Source organism: Sceloporus undulatus, chromosome 2 (genome assembly GCF_019175285.1).
Source record: "Sceloporus undulatus isolate JIND9_A2432 ecotype Alabama chromosome 2, SceUnd_v1.1, whole genome shotgun sequence".
Taxonomy (NCBI): domain Eukaryota; kingdom Metazoa; phylum Chordata; class Lepidosauria; order Squamata; family Phrynosomatidae; genus Sceloporus; species Sceloporus undulatus.
Genome location: NC_056523.1, coordinates 81981010 through 82006956, shown reverse-complemented (window position 1 = coordinate 82006956; position 25947 = coordinate 81981010). Strand labels below are relative to the sequence as shown.

The following is a 25947-nucleotide window of genomic DNA, read 5'->3' as shown; positions in this document are numbered from 1 at the left end:
GTCAGGGTGGCACTTGGGTCTCAAACTGCTGATTTGGTGACCTTGCAGTCATCAGAGTCAGCATCTTAATTGGTAAGCCACCACGCCCCAAACTGTTTTATTGGTTGAGGCACTACACATCCTTAAACAAGCATCTGTGACTACATAAGCATTCAAGGGTTAATCTTCTTGAGCATTGTTAAATCTTAATAGCATTCGTTATATCCATAAATATTCTAATGGGGATCCATTACAATTATAATAGGACATATTTCTGTTTTAGCATAAGCCTTGTTGTGTTCCTTCAAGTTATTTCTGACTTAGGATGACCCTGAGGTGAACCTATTGTGAGCTTTTCTTGGAAAGATTTGTTCAGAGGAGCTTTGCCTTTGCCTTCCCCTGAAGCTCAGAGAGTGTGACTTGCCCAAGGTCACCCAGTTGGTTTCATGGTTGAGCTGGGAATCAAACCTGATCTCTAGTCGCAGTCCATCACTAAAACTATTACGCCATGCTGGCTCTCAGCATAAGCCTAGATGAGAGGAAAGTTTTCCTGTCTCTGATTAGCATGGTCTATCATTCAGCATATCTTTCAGCATTTTTGGGCAGTTTCTCAGTCTGTCAGGATATACTTTGCAGACTTGCCAAAGGCAATCTAATCTGCCAGATTTACCATGGCTCCTTTTATTCTCTCCCTAGTCTTGCCCAAGCTATCAGTTGTCCAATCGAAATAAATCAAAGGAAGGATCTTCATGGTTCCCACATTTTTGATACCCAATCAAAGCAAAAGTGTTAAGATATGACTCCACCTTCACTATACTTAGAATCTTTGCCTGCCAGCCATTCTGATTGTATCTGATGGCTATTACATTTGCTAGGTTATTCTCAGTCACATCTGCTCACATCCTGTGGTGCGGAGAGGTTATTACAGATCGCATCTCTTATCTTATTTACATTCTATACACTCATTCTAATACATCTAGCCTTCTGTCCTATATCTTGTCTCATATATGTACTCTCTAGATTATACCTGGTTACACTCATTTCTTCGTAGGTTTATTCCCAGGATGCAAAGTTGGCAACTCAATAAGCCTGGCTGGTAACAGAAGGGTGGGATTCATACTTCACACAAGAATTAACAAACTTTGCAACAAAAAAAAGGTTGTATTTTGTCAGACCTTTGTCTGAAAAGGCTTGCTTGCTGGAAGATGTGAGATTAAAGTACACAAAATAACTCTTCAGTCCTCCAATTTCCATCTTGAAAGAAGCAACACTCCAGTGTATTACTGTCTGGCAGGTGGCAAATGGGTTTTAGGCACATGCTTGGTTGCCCACAAGATCCTTTGTCCGGATACCTTTCAGCCACAGCATCTGTTATGTCCAAATATGTGTTTGGTTTGAGGTAAGGAAATGAGACTCTCTGGGATTGTAGGGATTAGCTTGAAGGGTACCCTAAAACATGTTGTCTTCTCCCTGAGACTGGTAGCACTGGTTGTTCTTTTGTGCCATGGTAATTTTTTGACATGCAAAGTTGTCTTCCTCATTTCATGGTTGAGCATACATGATACTATATATAGATGAATCTTGCTATCATGACCATTGGAATTATCAAATCAGAGCAAAAAGAACTGCCATATAAATGGCCTTGCAGTGGCATTACCATATCAAAAATATGTGGGAAACTTGTTCTTCATAGGAATTAGTCCAAAGCCCCCTTATCTTGCCTGACTTGTTTTATGTGAGATACACCCAATAACTTTGTTGGGATCAGAGGGTGGATGGATGTGAGGTTGGCTTTAGGTAAAGGGCTGATTCAATCTTATTTTAAGAAAAGATGGGTTAATATCACATTTTGAACTTGGTTGAATAAGCCAAGAATGAACATTTTGTCTTTGTACTCTCTTGTACAATATCTCTTCCACTTCTGGCATGGTTTATTTCACTGACATATTTTTATTACATCTCAACTGGAGAAGTGTGGTTTGATATCAGTTTACTATTTAGATTAAGAAATCAAGATCTGATCATGATCAGTAAACCACATTTTCCCTCTTTGCACCTAATGAGGAGATGTGGTTTAAACAAATGAAGATAGAATTAATGAAGCATGGGGGTAACATGGAGAGGCCATGCTTTGCTTAATAAGCTATATTTTATTAAGCCAAAATCCTTATGTCTGAACCAGCCCAAAGTTAAACGGTACTGCAGAATGATGTTGTTTCATCGCATCCTTTGAGGTGAAGCAAATATGTTTAGCTTGTTTATTTGATAGTTGTCTTTAAATATCTGAGGGGCTGTCAGATGGAAGATCAAGCAAACTTGTTTTCTGTTACTCCAAAGAGTAGAGCTCAAACCAATAGAATCAAGCTACAACAAAGGTGATTCCAGCTGATTAGGGAGAATGTCCTGAACAGAAGAGTTATTTGACATTGGAACAGACTGCTTTGGAAGACGGTGGACTCTCCTTTGTTGTAGGTTTTAAAAAAGAGGCTGGATGGCTATATGTTGGGAGTGTTTTGATTGTATCTTCCTGCATGGCATGGGGTTGGACTGGATGACCCTTGGAGTATCTTCCAACTATGATTTTATGTTTTTATCTCTCAAAGATGCTTAGCTGTAGATTCCTGGACAGGCAGCAGGTTGGATCAAATGCCTTGTGGAGTCCCTTACAACTCTGAGTTATCATATTGGGCCATCTCAGTAACTTCCAGGTTCCCTATGTCCCATCAGTTGAGACAACTATACACAGCTTCCCACAGACTGAGAGAGCTTAAAGAAGTAGCCATTGCCTAATGGTAAAGGCCTATTGAGTGGGCAGGGAAAGAGTTTTGATCAATGCTGTTGCTGTTTCAGGAATATGTAGGTCCCACCATGGGAACAAAGTGGTCATTGTTTGTGCTGTGCCATCCTTTGAATTGCACCAGATGGTGTGTCTCTAGCCTTGTATTCCCCAAGGCTAGCATGTCAGAGTCTATTTCAGTTGGGGGGTTTTGCCACTGAAAATTTGGTCAGCAAATGGTGAGAATTCTGTCTATTCAGTACTATCGAAGCATTAGGGTGGCTTTGCAAATTTGGTTTACGAGAGAAATGTTGGTTCTTTCATTTGAGGTCTTGCTTAGATGATGGCTCCATGGATGTAAGGAGGCAGTCTTGATGACTAGTGCACTTCCAATTTGTTGAAGATAAACTTAGAGGGATCCAGATCAGGAATTTGTACAGAAGATCTACTGGTATGTGGCTTTGACTGAAGCATGCAAGAAATATGGTTTCCAAAGCCAAATGAGGCTCCTTGTCAGTGAACTAAGTAAGAGCTGAAACAGACTGCAGAAATAATCCATCTTAAAACCACTTTAACTGCCCTGGCTCAGTGCTAGGGAATTTTGGGAACTGTAGTTTGTTGTGGCACTAGAGCTCTCTAACAGAGAAGGCTAAATGTCTTAAAAATGATAGTTCCCACAATTTCCGAGCGCTGAGCCAAGGCAGTTAAAGTGGTTTCAAGATGGATTATTTCTGCAGTCTTTTTCAGTCCTAAGTGAACAGATGCCTACCACAGCATCTGTTTGCTGACTGTGTACTCAATGTATTTTTAACTCTGGAAGGGTGAACTCAATGTGTATTTAACTCTGGAATCTATCAGTTACCAACCAGATAAGTAGCCCTCAGTATATAAATGTGTAGATTGTGGGATCTACAGATATACAGTATATACATGAAAGCTAATATTTCAGGGGGGAAATGGAGGTGAGAGGTGGATGTTCTGTCTCTATTTTCCTGTGCAATGTCTGAGTTGGTCTTCATCCTTCTGCCTCTTAATACACTCCACTCTCCTTGATCCTCTGCCCCAAAATGTCTCACATGGTTTTTGAAACATAAGCATGTACTTAGGGATGCCATATCCCGGCGGCCCCTGGGACAAACCCGCTTTTGAGGGACCCCTGGCCACCCCGGCCCGGTTCCCCCAAATCCTGGCTTTGGGTCCGGCCTCTGGGCCGGGCCCATTCATGCGGCCATTGCCGCGGCTGCTAATACGCACGGCAGTGGCCACCCACCTCCTCCTCCTCGGCAGCGTCACCCTCCTCCTTGGCAGCGCCGCCCTCCTCCGCGCGACTGCGCCGCCCGTGGCACTTGGCTGGGCAGGCAACAGCATGCGCTCGCCCTGCTAGCGCGCCCGTGCGCAGGGCTAGAAAAGAGGAGCTCGTCCTCTTTGGCCAGCTAGCCATTGGCCAGCCAGCCAAAGGGGACAAGCTCCTCTTTTCTAAGCCCCGCGTGGCTGCAACAGCGCGCACTTGCCCCGTTAGCGCACCCACGCACAGGGCTGGAAAAGGGGAGCTGGTCCCCTTTGGCTGGCTGACCAATGGCTGAAGAGAAGGGGCAGGGCTGTTTACAGCCCCAGTGTGCCATTGGCCAGTGCCAAAGAGCTTTGGAGGAGGAGGACTAGGAGGAGGAGGAGGAGGAGGCAGAGAGGAGGACCAATGAGGGTAGGCCTCTGGGCCAGGGGGAGGGGGGGAGCGCCATTTCCAAAAGGTGCAGAGGAGGAGGAAGTGGAGAGGTGAGTGGCCACTTCGGCTCTGCCTTATTTCTTTTATTTTTAATTATTAAAAATAAACAAGCCTGCCTTTTTATTTTATATTTATTATTAAAAATAAACAAGCCAGCTTTGTTTTAACAATAATAGTGATGATGATGAGGATGGTGATATTGATATCAATCAGCTTCTGAGGCATGCACACACTGTTTCTGAAGGCGAGACAGTGTCACCTTTCAAGGTGTGTTTTTGGTGTATTTTTTGTGCTTTCTCTTGACCAAGTACACACTTCTGAGAAGTACAGCTGGCACAAGAAACCTGAAATGGCAAATCCACTTCTTGTGAAACCACCTTGACATCATGTTCAATAGGCATAGCCATGTTAAACCATGCTAAGTGTTAAACCCAAGCGGTTTGGTTATGGAATAAGCCTCTGAAATATGCAAGAGGCCATGTTCAATAAAGCCATGTTCAATGCTCAAATGTGCTGTTGTGTGTGTTTTGGAATGGGGGGGGTGTTTGGCCAGAAAGGGAAGTACATTTCTGCCATCTGTCTAGGAATAATGCCAAAATGTCCTCCATTTTGATTATGCCTAAGAAACGTGCATTTATATTAACATTTTTAAAAAATCATCAATTTTTTTCATGTGTCCTCCATTTCTTTTAAAAAGTGTCCTACATTTGAAAATGTTGTCCTACATTTGTCCTACATTTGTCCCGGTTTGGCGGTCCTGACTTATGGCAACCCTACATGTACTCCAAAGTGCAGATTAGTCTATTACCCTAAATTCATGCTAGAGAATAAACCTTATTGAGCCCAGTATAAATTAGGCAATAATAAATACAGTACTGGGAAGTAAGAAAGACGGTGGGGAGATGTTATGCAAAATCACAACTTTCTGGTTAAAGAAATGGGTTGTTTGGGGTCTACATCCAATAATTACTAAGCTGTGGGATCCTGACTGGAAGTGGTGGGCAGCCACTTTGTTGATCCTTCTGCTGGTGGTCTAACTCAATATTAATTGACATGTAGTAAGCTTCCTAGTAAAACCCAAATCATCGTTTGGATGCCTTGAAGGTGTCTTGTCTTGCTAATTTGTTTTAAGTGGCTATAATGCCTAAGTGCAGGGAGACTGGAGTTGCTGTTGATGAGGCAAAGAGCAGTTTGTTGGCAATTTCTTCACCTGCAATACTTTTTGCTAGCCCCGGCTTGTAATCCTCACTAATCTCTTCATCCTGGCAAATGTCATTATACCTTCTGGGTATACTTTCTGTGAATTCAAAAGCTTCAAGCAGTGTCTAAAGTACATTGACTGGTAAAGTTGGTAGAATGAATTGTTATTTCACATCAGCATAATCAGTATATGAAAGGGAGCTGTATTTTGTTGGAGACCTGGTAGATTTAATTGAATAGAAATTGCCTATAACATGAGTTAGGGTGCCATGCCAGTGGAGGGTTGGGGAGACAAATTGCTCTCTCTTGTTGTACACTATGTGACAATGACCATTCTTTTGCAGTTGCTGGGAGCTGCCTTCCTGGCCATTGGTCTATGGGCCTGGGCAGAAAAGGTAAGTGTGACTAGAGTTGTCTTAGACATAATGATAGGGAATGTTCTGTTGGTACATATTATGCCCTTTCTGGCATCCAGGGCCATCAGTAGCTCTGGTGCCTCTGAAAAACTGGCCTGGGTACTAGTTTTCTGACTCAATTGTGAACTAAGAAAATATTTGGTTAGCTATTTCTCACCTTGACTTCTGCCCTCTGTTGCACATCCCTGTCCTTGACACCAAATGCTTATGTGATATCTGTGGGCCAATTGCTGGACCATTGCAATGATGGCCATTGCAATGACAGAATGCTCACTTAGACAGATGTTTGATCCAGTCCAGAGTGGCTCCTCTTACTTGTGCAGTTTCTCCTAAAACACAATAATAGCCCAAGTTTTACTGAGTCACTTTTTAGTGAGATTTTAAATGTTTTGTCTATGAGCCACCTTGGGTCCCTCTGGGGAGAAAGGCAGCATACAAATGAAATAAATGAATAAAAATAAATAAACCCCACCTCACAGTTTCACTGAAATCAGGTATCCTTTGAAATACACAGTCCTTAATTTCAGATTATTAAAGAAAATATTGGGATAGGAAAGAAAAATGTAATGTAAAATTTCAGACTTGTGCATTACAGTGGGCCCTTGGTATCCATTGAGATTTGGTTCCAGGACCATCCAGGGATAACAAAGTCCATGGATGTTTAAGTCCCATTAAATACAATGGTTGGTAAAATGGTGACCCTTATATTAAATGGCAAAATTAAGATTTGCATTTTGGAATTTATATATTTTTTAAATATTTTCAAGCTTGAGTTTTTTCATGCATTAATCCATGAATAAAGAATCCATAGATAGGGTCAACTGTATTCTGAAACACATACATGGAAATAAGTTTCTCCTTAAAATTAGCAAAGCTGGTTTCCAAATAAGATTTGTTCAGTGCCTGTCTAAAACCAAATTGTGTGTTCTGTAGCTTTCCTCCCAGTGGGAAAAGAAGTGTAGTGTGTGAGTTTCTGGTTTTGCTTAGGACTGTGGAAGGGCCAAAGAACTACCGGTAAGTCTCCTTTTCACACCATGGTCTGCCTCCCCCTTCTCCCCATCATTATTATTATTATTAACCTTTATTTATGAAGCGCTGTAAATTTACACAGCGCTGTACATGCAATCTTTTTAGTTAGACGGTTCCCTGCCCTCAGGCTTACATTGACTATTTGTTAATGAAAACCAGCTACACAAAGGATAGATGTCATGTCTGGTTTGGCCTTTCTACTTAAAATTTATTTTCCCATTCTTAAGTCATTACCCTCTGTAGAATAGATGAACGTGCAAATTATGATGACTGCAGTATTCGGAAACAATTGGCATTTTTGAAGTGAGCCATTCATCAGAGCTGTAAAATCGTCAGTGAAATATGCATGTGACCTTGTATCAGATGCTGTGCTGAGTCAGCTACAAGTCCATTGCTGGGAAATCATGCATGTATAATAATAAATAATAATGCAAGCATGAAGCAGTCCAGGGTAAAAGTGCCAGGTTCACACTGGAGTGATACCTGCTTCTGTCCTTGTGTTACATGTTCTATTACCCAGTCACATAAAGGATCACCTTCCCCTGGTATATATGCACTCCATTAGAACTACAATGGGCCTCCACATTCTCTAAGGTTAGGGGCAAAAGATCTCTGTGAAAGTGGAAAACAAACAAACAAAGAACCACTTTTTTTAACCTAAAAATGCCTAGAGAAGTGTTTTTTTTCTAGGAATCTTTAGGTCCTCCAGCATGACTCAACTTCTGGCAGAATCACACTAGAGAACCTAGACATTCCTAGAGATAACATAGCAATTAAATCCATGAATAAGCAAAGCCACAAAAGTCAAAGCTGCAGTTGTATATCACTTTTAATAAACTTGGCTTAGTTTCTTGCAGAAATCTTTCTCCTTCTGTAGCAGGGGAAGGTTTTGCGTATTTCACTTTCCAGCTCCCTAGCTCTCCAGTCGAGCCTCCCTTGGCAGAGAGTTCCGTAGCTTGGGAACAGCCACTGAGAAGTGGGGTTGGGGAGCAGGAGGAAAGAGACAGAGGACACATACATTATATATATGTATATGTGTATGTATGTATATCTGTATATGTATAAATGTTTTGGAAAATATAACAAAATTTAAACATTAAATAAACACAAAGAGAAAGTGTACAAGAAAAATAATCTTTTTTCCATGCTTTTTATTGTGTTTTCCTTAACATAAAATTTATATACATTTCAATTACATTTTCCATTCATTCTGTAAGAAAAAATAATCTTACAGCAACATAAAAACACGTTTCAGTTATAGTTAAAAATTCACACAGACCACTTTAATAAACATTTTATGTTAAAATTTATTAACACACCATGGTCTGGGACCCTCCAGATGTTTTGGACTACTGCTCCCATTACCCTAGCCACCATGCTGATACTTGGAGTAATGACAGTTGTAATCCAGCACATCTGGAAGGGCCCATAATGGGCAGAACTAATGTCACATATGATTTTGACTCTGCATTTCTCATAGTTATTATTGCTTGTGGTCCAAATGGTTGCTATAAGAGTTGAGGGAGTTGCAGTAATAACTGCTGGGTTATCAGAAATCAAAGAGTCAAAAAAGCCTGACTTTTGCTGGAGGGTCTTCAGCTGTGTTCAGCCCTTTTCCCTGGTATTCACATTAGTTAACACCCTAGCCAGCACAAAACTATATTTCCATAACTCTGTCTACCATTCATATAATTATCTTCTCACCTTGGCTTTAGGCAACATTTTCCCACCTGCCTTTGTCCCCCAGCAACTAAAATTGAACTTGTAACTTCATCACCATACCCAAAAGTTTTGTATTTCTATTCTGTTCACACATACAGCCTGCTTATTCATAGCTATTAAAAGTCTGTTCCTAAGCACTTCACTTCATGCATCTGCTGAGGCAGATGTAAACCAACTTCTTTTGCTCCCTTTAGTCTCAAAGGGCCTGCAACATCCCTTTGCATACTCACCTTCCTTGTTCTCTCTCTAGGGTGTGCTTTCCAATCTGTCCACCATCACAGACCTGGGTGGCTTTGATCCTGTCTGGCTCTTCCTTGTAGTTGGAGTGGTGATGTTTGTGCTGGGGTTTGCTGGCTGCATTGGGGCCCTGAGGGAGAATACATTCCTGCTCAAATTTGTAAGTGATTTGCTTTTTCTTCCTTCCTTTCTGAATGGTTAGCACACCTTTCCCAGTCAGTTGCCATCCAGGTATGTTGAACTAAAACCTCCTACCGCCTCAGCCTGCATGGTTGAAAAAGGCTCATATAACAACCCAGGAACTTCATACCTCTGGTTCATATCTCAGCTTAAGTATGAACACTGGATTGCCATAGTCAGCCGCTCTCTCACACAGCTTCAGCCTACTTCCTTTTTGATATAGAGGAGAGAATGATTGGCCTACCGTATATGACTGCTGAGCTGGTGAATGCAGAGTGCTTTAAGCCCTTAGAAAACACATCTTAGTTTTACTTAGTAATCATCTTATTTCTAATCCTTCCTCACTTAGCCATGGAAATGAAGGCAGGAGGTTAGAGCAGTGCTGAGTAACTTGTGGCACTCCAGATGATCCCTTACCATGGTCTGTGATATCTAGGACTGATGGGAGTTGCATGTTCCCCATCTCAGGCTTAAGGGGAGCTGTGCCCAGGCATTGCTAAAACAACTGGATTTTCCTTTGGTACAGTAGGAATAATTAGCACAAGCTGTAGAAAGAAAATTGGGTCTATTGCTTCAAATAAAAGAATTTCACAGGCAGCATGTGCCTTAGTATGACGGAAGTTTAATATAAAGGTATAGAATGAGGAATAAAATAGGGTTTGAATCTCTTATACTCATATTTTGTTTCTGATACTGTTGCTGGATTTTTTTCTCTTCTGAATTTTCCTGGGAAATTGGGGTTGGGTTCAGAATGTTTTAACTTAACTTCCTTATATTGTAGTGGGAGGCATATTCCTGTGTAGTGACCAGAGGGAGTGCACTGTAGCAGTACTGAAGGATGAACGTAGTATTCTTAGATACCATGGGAATTTGGAGACTTCCTAGTGACACATTCATTTTGCTTGATTTTTTTCTGATATGTACAATCCACTGGCTACCAAAGTTATTACAGCAACCTAATTCCATGTGAGCAGTGGATCCATGTGAGCTGTAGTCAGGATGAGGGTGAACCTTTTTCTGAAGGGGGAATAGCACGCTTGTTCTACACTGTCATTGGATGTCCAAGTTTCATTGGTCTTTCACTTGGTTTTGCCCCTCAGTTCTCAGTGTTCCTGGGGCTCATCTTTTTCCTGGAGCTGACAGCAGGTGTCCTGGCCTTCATCTTCAAGGACTGGATCAAAGACCAGCTCAACTTCTTCATCAACAACAATGTCAAGGCCTACCGTGATGACATCGACCTCCAGAACCTCATAGACTTTGCTCAGGAATATGTGAGTTGTAGAAGCTGCATGGACAACATGCAGGCTCTTAGTTGCAGTCAGGTTTGAGTCAGGCTGTTGTATGAAAAGTCCTTGTTTCTCACATGACAGACCTGGAAACCAGGCCTTTCTTCAGAATGTCCACTTCTATAGAGAGTGCACATTGCAACTCCAGAATTTTCTGAGAATTGCCCCTGAAGAAGGCCAGTTGGTGATGAAGCTGAAACGCATGGGGCTTTTTAAGAAATAAACTTTTTTAATATTGCACAGCATGTGGGACTTTGTCTCCTTTTATTCTTCCAATGTGAATATATGCTTTCCAGTTTTTTGTTCTGTTCCAGACTTGGAAACCAAGTCAGGCTTTGTGTTGTTTGGTCTTCCTGAGTGTCTGAATGCAAACCTTATCTCTGAAGATCCTTCCTATTCCTGCAGTATTAGTGAATACTGAGGCCCAAATCAATATGAAGCAACATTTTAAGATTCACTTTGGATTTTTTAATCCATTTAGGGAATATTCCTCTGAAATTAGCAGGCAGACATAAAGGGATGCAAATTCTTCACATGTACTGAATACAGACAGAGACACTGAGATTGATTTAAGCCTTACTGCATGGATCGGAAACATGTAGGGCACATGTGACTTACTACAGCTACCCCAAACTTTGTATCACTCTTTTGGTTTTGCAAAATTTGAAGTGGGCTTCTGGCAATTTCTGTTTTAAAGGAGGATTACTGGTGTGGCCCATGACACGTCCCAGGGATATAAAACTTGCCCCCAAAGACATAAAGTTTGGTAGATTACCTGGTGTTTGTCCATCAACTCAGGGAGTGCAAAAGACACACCATTACTTGCATGAGTCCTGTTCACATGACAGTCATTCCAAATAGTTTTAACTCAGTTCTGGCTTTCTTTTCGGGTGCTTTCATACTGGTGGTTTCTTTTGTAACCCAACATTTGCTCTTCTAGAATTGCAGTTTGCACTCAACATTTCTGGGATGTAGTACTTTTTTTAGAGCATACCAGTCCACATACTGTGTTCCACCACATAAGCGGCATGCCATGGCCATTCAGGCAAGGGAAGGATAACTTACCTGAGTGTGTTCTTCCCCTCATCTGTCCTTTAATTTACTCTTTAAAATTATTTAAGTGCAAGTATTTTTTTTTAAAAAAAATAGGTGCTGTTGTGTGATTACTTCCATAGTGGGTTTTTTAAAGGTTGGCAAAAAGTGTTTTAGTGTTAATTAAAACATCAGCAAAAGAATAAAAATAAACAACATAGTGCTAAGATGGTGTCAGCCAGTTAGACAGCATGTTGGCTTTTTTCATTAATCAGTATTTAAAATTGCTGTGCTGAAGTGCTTTTCAATTTAAGGGCTTCTGTGTGAATATTGAAACAAATGGCAAGAAGGTGTTGTTTTTAGTGCAAATTACAAGGTGAGTGTAAAAAACTGAACATTCTGATAGAATGGCACCTGTGGAAAAGATGTATCAGAGTAGATGCATGTTGATAGGATCATCTGGACAGCCTTTCACTGTGCATGTCAAAACTGGAAGTGCATGTTTTGCACAAGTATTGTGGAATAACTACACTATATCTGTTCATACTTTACAAGCCGTCTACATTACATTGTCATCAAAGCTTTGTTTCTCTGTAGTTTTTCCCCATCTCTTTTCAGACCCAAGAAACAGCAGAACAGTAAATTATGGCTATTACCTTTCCTGTTAGCAGCATTTTATCAGCATATGTTTCAGTTAATCACTTAATTTTCACTGAAATTTTTGCCTAGATTTTCTTGCAGGGGGGAGGTCACTAAAATATTTGCATAATACAGTTTTAGTGAAAACAAAACATTTCAGTGCAATTTTTAAAAAACACTGGTTTAAAATGCCACCACCACAGTGCCTTTCCAAGCTGCACTATTTTAGCACTGGATAGCTGTTTGCCAATCTTTTAATTATTGCTAAACACTTTTTAATTTCCATTTTTAAAAAAGTGTAAAAAATAATAGTGATTTAAAAAAACAATTTTATTAGTTCTAAAAACTAAACAGAAAATGATTTTTAAAATGTCTTGCTCAGAATTTGGATTTTCAGGACTATACTAGTACAGTTGGAACACACTGGGATCTAGATATACAAAAATGCTGTACCCTATGTTTTCATATAGCTCAGAGCAGAAGAAGAGTGATTGGGTGGTAGTAGGAGATTGCCCAGGAGCCATTGTGGTGTAGTGGTTTGAGCGTTGAACTATGACTCTGGAGATCAGGGTTCAAGTCCTTGCTTGGCCATAGAAACCCACTGCATGACTGTGGGTCTACTGTCAGCGCTGTGATAGGGTTGCCTTAGGGTTGTGACTTGAAGGCACAGAACAACACAAGAGATTGCCATCCTAGAAAAACCCCATGTGTTTCTCTCTCTTTTTGTTAAGGTGGGAAGAATAGTGTTGACTGTGATCAACACTTGGCAGCAATTGTGCCATTGTTCCATTCTTTTTCAAAAAGTTTAATTTTCTCCCTCTTTCAGCAAAAACAGATGGACAAGAGGGAAAACACAGGAAAATGACAGTGTTATGTAGATGCCCTATAAAAAGCGAATGAACAACACAAAAGTATTCCAAAGCAAACAGCTGGTATAAAAGCACCTCTTGCTCTCTGTGGGATTAGAATGGTCAATGTTCTTGGCCCAAGCCAGATGTCACCCTGCCATCTGGTGGCTGATGATGAAGGTGCACTATTGCACACATGGTTCCTGTACACATCATATATGGGATGCAGTGGCTCAAGTGGTTAAGACACTGACTCTGTTGATTGCAAGATGAGCAGGTTGGCAGTTTGAGGCCCGGGTGCTGCATGATGGGGTGAGCTCCTATCACTAGTCCCACCTTCTGCCAACCTAGCAGTTTGAAAGCATGCAAATGCATGTAGATAAATAGGTAGCACTTCTCAGTGGGAAGGTAACAGTGTTTGATGGAGTCATGCTGGCCACATAACCATCAGAGTAGTCCTCGGACAATGCTGGCTCTTCGGCTTAGAAATGGAGATGAGCACTGCCCCCTACAGTCAGTTACGACTAGACATTCATGTCACGGGACTACCTTTACCTTTACCTTTTTTACACATCATATAAAAGGACACTGAACTGATGTGTCTCATGTAAGATTTTTGCCCTCAAGGAGCCCTTTGTCAGGAACAGTTCTGCCAGTCTTGGCCATGTCCATATTATGCATTAGTGCTACAGATGTGTGATGGATTTCAGCACATTTGTCCCAGTCTAACACTGTACCCTGTGAATGCAGTGGTCTTGCTGTGGAGCACATGGACCCAATGATTGGAATCTCAACATTTATTTCAACTGCACTGACTCCAATCCCAGCAGGGAACGCTGTGGGGTGCCCTTTTCATGCTGTGTCAAGGATCCTGCGGTAAGAAGCTGAGAAAAGAAGGATGAGTAATCAGCCATAAATAACCTCAGGAACAGCCTGTGGTGTGGTGGTGGTGGTGGAAGATTCTGTGTTTCTTGTCCCTTGTAGGTCTAACATATGTCTAGAGAGCATTCCAGATTTAGATGTAATGCAGAAATTACCAAAGAGTGTGGATGACTGCCTAGGATAGGACATGGGAAATTGGTGCCTTCCAGCTACAGTATTTAGGACTGCAGCTCCCATAATCCCTGACCTTGCTGCTGGGACTAGAGAGGGTTGTAGTCCAGTAATATGGGGGGGCACCCCAAAAATAAATTCCAAAAAACAAACCTTGACTTTACCATTTTATATAAGGGACACTATTATTGTATATCATGTATATCAGGGGTAGGCAACCTTTTTGAGCCAGGGGCTGGGTTGCTGTCCCTCAGACAACTGGGGGGCCGAAGCCAAAAAATAAATAATTAAATATTTTTTTTAAAAAAAATTAAATATATAAATAAACCAGGACAAATGTAGGACAAAATTTTCAAATGGAAGACATTTTTAAAAAAAAAAAAAAATGGAGGACACGCGAAAAATTTGCTGATTTAAAAAAAATGTTAATATAAATGCATGTTTCTGAGGCTTCTATAGACAATTGCCCCCCAAAGGCCCCGACGGCAATCGGCGGCAGGACCAGGCTGGGGCCGGTCCCAAGGCCTTGCCGAGCCGCATCCAGCCCGCGGGCCGCAGGTTGCCTACCCCTGATGTATATCATGGGACTTGAACAGCCATGAATATTGGTATCCAAAGGGGATCCTGGAACCAAACACCAGTGGATACCAAGGGCCCACTGTAACTCCATACAGTGCACTGGCATAGCTATATGTATCATGGATGGTGGTAGAGTGTACGACTGCAGGTTGCAAGTGACCTGTTTTGAGGGATGTGGAGGACATAGGAAAGGCTAGAGAGATTTAAGGGAGAAACAGTGCATCCCTTTTTGGAAAAAGTGGTTAGGGAGAATGCCAGAGAAAATTTGGTTAGCTTGTATCTGCTCTTTTTCCCCTCCCAGGAAGATGTTCTCAACACACAGTGTGGCTATGACGTCCGCCTTAAACTGGTGAGTTAGATTGATGTAGTGAGTGGAGTCAGGTGGCTGTGCTTTCTGAAATGACCTCGCAGGATGAGATGCTGGTTAGGGGCAGAGATCAGCAAACAAGATTGGGCTGATGCATGCTCTGAACTGGGAATTGTGGCATTGGATCCAGATGGTTGCTCTGTGCTGAGAACATGAAACAAAAAAAATATTTAGGTTACTGGATCAAGGACACATGAAGGGAACTACCTAAGCTAACTGTCTGAGCTATAGCAGTTTTCTTCTCTGGGGGTGGGAGAAGGCTGTGTTCTGCTGCCTGTATGTTCTGGGCCTGTTCCTATACTGTACATTCTTTTGCTTTTCCACAGGAGCTGGAGCAGCAGAGCTTCATCCATACCAAAGGATGTGCTGGTCAATTTGAGAAATGGGTCCAGGACAACCTCATTGTAGTGTCCGGGACCTTTGTGGGTGTTGCATTGCTCCAGGTATAAGTCCCTGTGATTCTGTTGTTGTTGTTTTCTTCCCATAGCAGTGACTTCTGGGCTGGAAAACTTTATAAAATGTAGCCCCGCACATTTTCCCCAGGGGTTTGGCAGATCTGCACCATCTAGTTTTGGCTTAATCTGAAATGAGAAAAGGATTGTGGGAAAAAATGCTCAGACCAAAGTGGGGGTCAGTCTGTTCCCCACTACCACAGCTTGGAAAAATTACTTTTTCTGATTACAGCTCTCAAAACCCCCCAGCCTGGAGTAGTCTGGGAGTTGTAATCCAAAAAAGTAAGTTTTCTAAGCTCTGCATCATTCCCATAGCTTACCCAAATGGGCCACATGTTCTGATCTTCCTGCTCCCTAAAATGGCATAAAGCAGAAAATGGAGAAGTCATCACTGGTTGCATTCAGGTTATTTGCTTTTGCTGTTGTTCTTAACTGCCCTTGAGTTGACGCCAGCTCATGAGGACCCTGTGCAGGAGACTTCTCAAAGCCCCCCTGACCTCTGCTACTTTGTTTAGGTCCTGCTGGCTCAGGCCCATGACCTCCCTGATTGAGTCTGTTCATCTGGACTGTGGTCTTCCTCTCTTTCTACTGCCTTCTATCTTCCCCAGCATCATTGTGTTTTCTAACAATTCATGCCTTCTCATTATGTGGCCAAAGTACAGCAGCCTCTGTTTTGTCATCCTGGCTTCTTTCTTCTGCCCTTCTCCAGGCGTGGGACCCAAAGTGGCTTACAACATAGATTAGAACAAATAACAACTAAAACTTAATAATAATAAAGTTCTGATTGCTAATTTGACTGTATATGAATCCCATAATTCTAGTTTGCCAGAGCACTGGAAATGCCCCAAAAAAGTGTGTATTGGGGTGGAAGTTAGGTTGTTTTCCTCTTTCCTTTGGGGTGTTGCTCTGTGGTGCAGATGAATGGGGACTTAATTTTTTTTGCCACACATATGAACTAGGGAGCTATTCAGTCACAAGAAGCAGGAGTCTCCATTTGAGGTGAATGAATAAGATTGCTTTGTCCACCACTACAAGGCTGTATTTTTCTTGCAGTGAAGTTTAAAAATCATTCCTTTGTCCATCAAATGTATCATACTGTTCCTTTGAATATCAAGGGTCTCACTATTTCCAGTGTAGCTCAAAACATACCAGTGACTGTTGATTGTTAAGTATCAGTGTGTATGTTTGTGTGATGATCCTCAAAACAGATTGATCCTCAGAACAAGACACATTGGACTCCTCTTCCTTGCAAGATGCTTCTTGTGACAGAGATATTCTAATAAAAGACCCAAAAATGACCTGTTTACAAATATATTTTCCAGTTAGCAGGAAGTGATTATCTAATTATTATTATTATTATTATTATTATTATTATTATTATTATTTATATATCCCACCTCTTCCAAGGATCGAAGTGGGATTACATCATTAAAATAATACAATACAGTCCAAGTAATCAATAAAATACTAATACTGAATTACACATCATTATTAGTTCCTTAAAATATCCAATCATCAAATCATATACTATTTTTTACCTTTCAGTGCACAGGATTTAGTCATATTATCCCCCAGACAAAATCAGAGCATATCTCAAGATGGTGAAATAATAGATTTGTTTTAGTTCAAAATAAACCCAATGTATTTTGGTCCAGATTATGTGGGATTTTTTTAGTCAGGTGCTGTAAAAATGGGCAGTACATAAAATGAACTTTATACAGTGCGTCCGCGCCATACGCAGGCGCGTCATACGCGGCCTTGAGCATATGCGCTCAAGCCTCAGGGCGTGCGCGGGGCGGAAGGGGCGGCGCGTCCCATTCAATTGAATGGGTGTGTGCGCCCGTTGCGCCCCTGCGCCGCTGCGCACGAGCCCCATTGTTTCCAATGGGGCTCAAGCATAGGCGGAATTCGTCTTACGCGGAGGGATCCGGAACGGATCCCTCCACGTAAGGCGAGGACGGACTGTATATTAAAATAATTAAAAGGAAAAATGAAACAAATGGATGCAGATTGCATTAGAACCTGTGTATACTCACTTGTATGAGAATTGCCTAAAGGGATATCTGAAAAGACAGTCTCTGAGACCAGAACAATCAGTGACTATGTATTGTTTGAAAGTGCTCTCTCTTTATTAGAGATTGTCAGTGGGTGCTCTCTATTTTTCTCATAGTTGTTGTCATATAAGCCCAGCCTGCATGAAGGAAACATAAGGTGCCCTCTTCCACTTGCAGGTACCATTAATGGTAGTGAGACATGGAACCCCTGGAAAGTTCTCTTGTCTATGCACACTTGGAAGGAATACAATGATTCATTGACATTTGTGTGGCTTGTACAGAATAATGTCCCAGTAAATCATACCCAATAATAATCAGAGAAAAGGGAGTTGTGCAGCTTAGATTTTCTGCTTCATTCCACCAAAACCTCTTGAGCCACTTCTACATTCCCAGTTGTAGCTGTCTTCTTAAATGGTATAAGCAGAGAGGAAAGGTGGATTTGAGGCTTCCTTCACTCTGCTTCCATTCTAGAGCCAGCTTTCAGGTCTCAGTTACAATTGTCATTTTATTGGCAGAACAAAGGTGGTCAAATCCCCTCCCTCACTCCTGTCATCAGGTAGTGATGGTGGTGGTGGTGGTGGAGGTGGATGTGATGACAATCATGTATTGCGGGCTGTGCAAATAAAAGTGAAATCAATAAGCCTGTAGATAGTGCCAGGATTGCAATACTGTTATATAGGTGTGTGCCTCTTGTTTTCCTTTACATGCATCATCTTCTCCTTTGTATTTCAGATCTTTGGCATCTGTTTGGCCCAAAATCTAGTGAGCGACATTAATGCTGTGAAAGCCAATTGGTAACACCAGAACAGGAGTTCTGCTGTCTCCCACAGACTTACAGCAACCTCAAGGATGGATGCCACTATCCCAGCCATGACCACTAGGTGCTGCTGTGCCATCAACCAGCTATGTTTGTGTGCGGCCATGCGTACAGGCATGCATGTTTGTAGCCAGCACGACCAGTAATAATGGCTGCCCTGTATCCTTACATAGCTTTCTCTTCCAAATTGGGGCCCACGTGCCATATAAGTTGTGGGTAGCTATGTAAATAGTATTTATATAGGGCTTCTGGAGGACTCCTTCCATTGCACTGCAAATATGTGGAGCCATAGGACTGTCACAACTGCGGGCCAGAGACATGGGCCAAATGACAAAAGCAACTCTGCATCTTGGTAGGTTGCTGCAGGAGTCCCATGTGGATGAGGCATGGGGCATATGGCTCAACATCGGGAAGCTTCTGGAAGCTATAATCCTGTTTCTGCTGCCTGGAGCAGCCCCTGTACTTCCGTTGTCCCCAAGCATTTACTTGAATTTTCTGTGCTTTTCTCCCCATCTGCTCAGGTCTGCTTTCTGCCAGGGGGGTTGGATTAAGGGGGAGGAAAGGCTGGGATCCCTTGTTCCATGCTTAGAAATGCATTATGGTACTTTATGTGGATTATACTGGGATGGTCTCTTCCTTTTGTGTGGTCAGGGGTTCAAGTCAGAAAGATTATGGATGCGACAAGATGTTACTGTACCTCATTTTTCATAACAACCCTCCCCGCTGTGTTAGTTCTACAGCTGTGTGCATACAGAATGGAGCATAGTGTGTCCAGCAAGAACCCAACACAGTTCCCAACTCAGGCCCACGAACACAGAGACAGTAGAAATAGGTTGAGTTACATGAAAGATTAAACTTGCTCTGACCATGAAGTACTCTTTTGTATATTAGAGGGAATAATGAGCTTAATTACAATTTCTTTAATTCCAAACTTAAAAAATGAACTGTGGTGCAGTCATTTGCTTGTGTGGCAAATATGCAACCCTTGTATGTAATGCCTTTTATGTGTTTATCTGAAATATTAACTCATGGAGAATATGCTAGTCCTGTTGTCTGAGCTGAACCCAGTTTGGGCAGAGCACTCATGCTTCACGGGTTGACAGGTGACACAGCTGAGAGGGCTTTGGCACATAGCAAGGAAGGGCTGTGTGTTTAAATGTATGTCTTAGTTGAATACTACTTTCTTGCACTCTTTCTTGGATGGGATTCTTCCCACAATCCCCTTGGACTATGCTGCTAACAGGACTGATTGGATCAATTGGGATTCTGTTGTTCCTCTATACCCAATAAAGCAACCCTCTACCTAATAGTTGTTGTGTTCTTTTTACCAGAATGAGCCAAGCTAATTTGTGCATAGTTTGGCTCTATCACACAACCTGCCTTATTCATTCACTGAATTTTTCCTAGAGGTGAACAAAGATATCAAATGATGGTGGGACAGGGACATGGAATGGGGCATGGATGCCCACTCCTAATCTTCTCCTGTTTTTGCATCACTGTTGCTGTCTTTTTTTTTAATCGGAGAAAATCCATTAAGAGGACAAAACAATATAGTTGCATAAATAGCGCAGGTACTCCTCTCTCTGGAAGTGCTTTTTATGTTGAAAGGAAAGATTTCTTCCTTTCTGGTCCAATTTGTTTTCCTCTCAGTATGGCTTCTTTGCTGTATGAAGCATGTACATGTTACGGAAGGAATGGACAGATTTTTGCCTTGTGGGATCCATTCTGTTTTTTCACAAGAACCCCAAAGTCCATATATCCCACCTCTTCCAAGTGGGATTACATCATTAAAATAATAGAGTACAGTCCAAGCAATCAATAAAATACTAATACTGAATTTCACTATTAGTTCCTACAAGAGCCAGCTCTGGAAGAGTACTCTGCACACTTGTAGCACATTCTTATTGCCCTGTTTTTTGTTTGATAATAAATCCCCAATAAAGATAGTTTAGGATAACAGCCTTAGGAATAAAAGACAAGGATGACTGTGAGCATGTGGTCACCCAGGAAATTATTTTCAGTAGCCAAACTGAGCTTATAACACCTTCATACCAGTTTTGCCTTGTAACTTCTCCCCTGCCCCAAACAGCCTACGGAGGAGGACTGGATTTTAATTGCTGATATTGTTAAATGATCAGGATTAGAAGTGTTTGTTGTTCTGCTGGAAGTCACACAGAGATCTACCATAATATCCTGATCTACCATCTGCCCAGCATTGGGGAATACATGCACATGCAGTGTTCTGTTGCAGTGCCAGCTTTCCCCAGGTGAGGGTGCTCCTGACCCATTTTCCAACATGCTGACAAACCTCACTGTGTGGCTTGTTTATTTCCTGCAGCACAGAGGAGAGATATATGCTTTATGCAAAAGAGGGGTGTGTGTGTTTGTGTAGTGCAGGAGGTGGTAGTGAAGGAATGAAGATGCTTAGCCAGTTCCTGCCTGCCATGAGTTTTCCATTTACTGTCATCTTTGGCAGCTGAGCTATTTGTGATGATGTACTTTACAGTAGCATCCTTCCCCCCACCCCACAAAAAAGAGGAAGAGGGAGAGAGAGCTATTATGAAGCTGTCAACATATATGAAAATTAAAACTAACTGCTGCATATGTAAAAGCTACAACCTATCCATCTTAATCAGAGAGCAAAGGATAACTTGCTAAGTAGATTTACTTTCAACTCAAAAAGTCTACCGCATTCTTGACTCTTGTAACTGGTCTACAGCATAGTAATACAAATACACTTCTAGAGGAAATACAGACTGCCTTGTCAGCTCACATCTAACTCCCCTTCTGCTTAAGATTTGATATTGCATTCGTTGTCATCATATCAGGGTTTCCTCCCCCCCCACCCCATGTTGAGGGTTCTGCACTTGTTCACTGATGCTCTTTTTGAGTCATCTGTCTTCTTTCTTGTTGATAGTTGCTGATTTTGCAGTATTGTCATCTAGTATTTGGTGAGCCAAACATGTATGGGATTTTTAAAATTATTATTTGTACTGGAATCAGAAATAAGTGGATTGATTTGGAGATACATTTTTCCACCTTCCACTTTAGATTTTCACTTTTATAGCTGCTGCATTTGTGTACTGCTGACCTCACTGTAGTATCTGCTGGTGCTTTTCTTAGTTTGAAAAGCTGTTAATTATAAATTGGTTCAGCTTTCTTACGTTCTGAGTCCATGTGCTGGAATAAAATGCTTAATTTTGCTTGAAGAAGTACATGGAGTAATGACATCTTGCCTGTTTTTCTACTGACATATGTTGTGTGTGTGTGTGTTTTTAAAAAGTCTTTCCCATCTGGGCCACCAAATAATAGCAGATGACAATGACATACTGCTATTTTTACTATCAATTCATATTAACTGGTTTTATTTTATGTTCTAAATCATCTAAGAGAACTCTTTGTTATAGGATGTTCCATAAATGCTGTGAATACTTTTTAAAAATTCTACTGCAGCCCACAGCAAATATGGCTATGAGCATGATTTGAGAAAATAGTATAGGCAAGGAGTAGGAAATTTTATCCAAAGGGGCACCATGTTAGTTTGTTGCAATAAAAACAATAGTCTTGTGGGATCTTAAAGACTAATACATTGGCACAGGTTTTCGGGGACTAGGAGTCATTTCTTCATGAAGTGTTATCCTATTAAAAGCTATATGCATCCTGTGAGGCAGGATGTAAACACTATGGCCAAAAGGCAATAAAATGCAACAAAGCAATCTAATCCTTCAATTATAGCTTAAATGTATCAAGAATAAGCAGTAGCTATCCACAACAGGGAGATAATATAATCAAGAAATTAATGGTTAAAAATGTAACAGATAAATTCCTCTTAAGAATTATAAGTGCAGAAAGCTGCTTTCTATATACCCACTAGGGAACAAGAGAATTTACAGCTTCACAAATGCCATAATGTAAGTACTACCATAATATAAACAATTAGTAGGTACGTAATCACTAGGTAGCTAACATGAAAATTTGTTAGATACATGTTAAGGAAGCATGTCAATTTAAAATCAGGCATGTTTAGATATGTACAAAAAGCATATCACATCTTGGATGCCTGTTGTGTACCAGCAAAAAGATGGAAGTACATGAAAGAAAAGTAGGTATTTGGAATGAGTCATGCCATGGAATAAAAGCCAGCCTTAATAAACAAGGAACAAATGTGATAGTTTGTTGTGGTTTTTTCGGGCTATGTGGCCATGTTCTGGAAGAGTTTATTCCCGTCATTTTGCCAACATCTGTGGCTGGCATCTCCACCTCTGAAGATGCCCGCCATAGATGTTGGCAAAATGTCAGGAATAAACACTTCTAGAACATGTCCACATAGCCCACTAAACCCACAACAAACTATGGATGCCAGCCATGAAAGTCTTCGACTTCATGAACAAATTTGAGTTAAACTCAAAATAATTCAGCCTTGAAATGTATAGCTCAATAAGAAAAATATTTTTTTAAATACACATTTTGTTTATCAGTTAAGGATTGTTGGATTTTGTTGTCCTTAGGTGCTACAAAAGATCCCTTTGTATACTGATATTCCAGACTAACACAGCTATGTGTTTGAATCAAATATGCTGGTTCAGGATAGATAACAGTAAGAATCTACTGAAGACTAAAGGGTGGGCAAAGTGTAGCCCTGAGGCTATATGTAGCCCCCAAGGCTATTTTCCCCTCCCTGAGACAGCCCTTTTTCTAGCAAAAAGGTTACTTGCCTCTGCTGGAAGCCTCAGAATCAGACATTCACGTTTTAAATAAGTCACAGGATTCCTCTACCCCCACTGATTAACATAAAACTAGATTTTCCCCCCCAAACCAGAAGTAGTCTTCCAGCCACTTCCATTTTCATTTTAGTTTTCATTTTTGGCAGCCTTTGTGGTCCCTAGAGAGTCCTAGGGGCAGAAAAACGGATCCCAGGCCTACCAAAGTTGCCCATCCCAACTTAAAATAGTGACACATCCTGTGGATTTGAAGAAACGCTGGTTGAGATAATGTCTGGAGAAGTTGGAATCTAATATTGCGCCAGTATACTTATGTGTAGGTCCTTCTTTGATGGTGGCCAGCTGGGCAGTGGCATGAGGGAGCTTTCTTTGCCCACCTGCATGGTCAGTCACGCCCCCGCCTTGGCTTGGGGGACAGCGTTGCACATAGTGCTGCCTATCTGCCATTGCATGGCCTATTGAAAAATGTGGAGAGAGTTAATGGATAATCCCTTGAGCAATGTGTACAAAATATAGTATCATCCAAATGCCACAAAACAGTGATACCTTTATGGGGCCAACCAAAATGCACATTATATATGTTGCAAGCTTTCAATGCTTCATCAGGCAAAGGTGTTAAAATGATACAGGAGAAAGAGAGAAAACAATTGACAATGTTAGTCATCTCCCTACATTTAGTCAAGATGCTGTGGTGGTTGTCATCAGTTCAGATGATATGGAAAGGTATTCATGCAGGTAGGCCCCTCCTACTTCTGGTCATGTGGGTACTGGGAGATTCAGTCCAGGAAATGAAGTTTAAATTCCATTAGTCAAAAAGCTACTGCCTTTGAGATCCAGTTTGTCTTGAATTTAAAGTGAATAGTCATGAATAGTATCCGAATGGCATTATTATAACAATCTTTCCCCAGCTCATGCTGTCTAGGGGTGTTGGACTGCATCCCCTACAATTTTCATTTGGCATAGTTAGTCACTGTGCTTTAATGGATTCACTCTCCATGATGGCTCCAGTGAAAAGACCCTAGTTAGGCATGTGTAGCAGCTGAGATTCTAGTAGGGAATCCCAAATATTGTAGACTCATGATATTTACATAAATGTTGGCTCACCAACAGTTGATTTAGCAATCTTCTCTAGACAAGTCTGAGAGGTGATATGACAGTCTCTTTAAATATATGAGGGGATGCCATGTAGAAGATAGAGCAAGAATATTTTCTGCTGTTCCAGAGACTGAAACATGAACCAGTGGATTCAATACACTAGGAAAGAGATTCCACCTAAACATTCAGAAGACCTCAGAATGTAATGGACTCTTTTACCTTGCAGTTCTTTAAAAGGGTGTTGGGTCACCATTTTTCAGAGGTGCTATAGTTGTGTATGGTGGAGGTTGGCTTAGATGGCCATGGCAGTTCTTTCTAACTCTATGATTTGACGAGTGGGCTTTGATTGGGACTATGAATAGAATTTCCAGCTAAATAACACTGCTCACCCCCACATTTCCCAAATTTATTCCCTTCCTATTGCTCCACTGAGCATATGGAAGCTTATGAACAGCTCTTGCTATTGCTTGAGGGTGAGGGGACTCTCTTCTTGTAATTAGAATCCATTGGTTCATGAGATTCCATCTAAACATTAGAAAGAACTTCTTGACTGTAAAAACTGCTTAGCAGTAGAATGTACTGCTTCAGAAGGTGGTGGTCTTTCCATCTCTAAAAACCTTCAAAGATGGAGAGTCCACCATCTTGGATGGGCATGTTTCAGGAATGTTTCAGTTGTGTCTTCCTGTATGGCAGGAAGATTGGACTAAATAGCCCTTGTGGTATTTTCCAACTCTAAGATTCTGTAATATTATGAATGCTTCTTCTGCACATGCAATCGTTCCCCACCCCTAGTTGTAGATAAATGAAGTGTCAGATTCTATCCTGGGATCTCCAGTTAGGAGACTTCTGGGAAGAACTGGCTGCCTGAGCCACCAGGGACTTGTGCAAGTCCTGCTTGACTGTATTAAGCCAGGTGGAGCATGTGTAAGGTAACCCCTTATTTCCTCCTCTGGTCCTATCCTGTGTTTCCTACAACCACTTAGGGCCACAGTGTTAGAAACAGGTCCATGGGTGGTAGAAACAAGATGGGGCATAGTTGAGTGTCTGTGTTTGGGGAGTCCAGAGGCAAGAAGTATGAATGGGTCCCCAGTGGCAGAAATTGTGGGAGGTGATGCTAAGCACCTTCAGGAGGCCCAACTATTGTGTGGAGGCCCAAGGAATGCCCCGCTCGGCACCAGACCCTGAAACCTGGGAAACCCAGGATGGTTGTGGAGATGGTGATGGTCTCCAGCTCCTATCACCCTCAGAGGACGTGACCAGTGGTGATGGAAGTTGGAGTTCAGGGCCATGAGGACTAGAGCTTGGCAAAGCTGTTTGGGACTTTACTGGGAATTATGGGACTTGTACTTCAGAAAACATATTTCCCAAAGTCTGACTGGGAGGGTCAGGAGTTTCCCACTCCTAATCTAAAGAAAGAGGGATGATATTTTTCTACAAAAAACATTTGTAACACTAGATAATATATGCAAATTGGCTGGATTTTGTGGGTAAACCCCCAAATATTTAAAAAGATAATTTTAGTGTGCACTGGATCTTTTTTGCCCTCTTTGTGATGAGGGAAATTAATGCTGTTGACGCATAAAGCTCAGCAAACTGTTCTGAGCTATTTTTCCCCCTTTCCCCACTAGTTCCTAACTTTGAGCTGCAATTTAAAGCCCTGAAGACTCCCCTGAGGCATACAGTCTCTCTCTCTCTCTCTCTCTCTCTCTCTCCCAACAGATGTGCACTGTTTTATTAAAAAGTGT

The 25947-nt window shown here is 41.5% G+C and overlaps 1 protein-coding gene across 4 annotated transcripts in view; it reads left to right on the top strand.

Annotated features, from left to right (window-relative positions):
- TSPAN17 (tetraspanin 17) overlaps window positions 1-19675 on the top strand; it is a 52588-nt gene extending 32913 nt beyond the window's left edge. For 3 of the 4 annotated variants that reach the window (XM_042451852.1, XM_042451851.1, XM_042451853.1), the window contains exons 2-8: window positions 6020-6070; window positions 9093-9239; window positions 10360-10530; window positions 13815-13940; window positions 14998-15045; window positions 15390-15506; window positions 18302-19675. In XM_042451852.1, the coding sequence (XP_042307786.1) occupies window positions 9174-9239; window positions 10360-10530; window positions 13815-13940; window positions 14998-15045; window positions 15390-15506; window positions 18302-18367 (594 nt within the window). In that variant the 5' untranslated portion in view covers window positions 6020-6070; window positions 9093-9173 and the 3' untranslated portion in view covers window positions 18368-19675. Of the gene's footprint in view, window positions 1-4513; window positions 4526-6019; window positions 6071-9092; window positions 9240-10359; window positions 10531-13814; window positions 13941-14997; window positions 15046-15389; window positions 15507-18301 lie in introns of those variants that run through there. The other variant, XM_042451855.1, reaches the window with a different exon arrangement.
- The last annotated feature ends 6272 nt before the right edge of the window (window positions 19676-25947 follow it).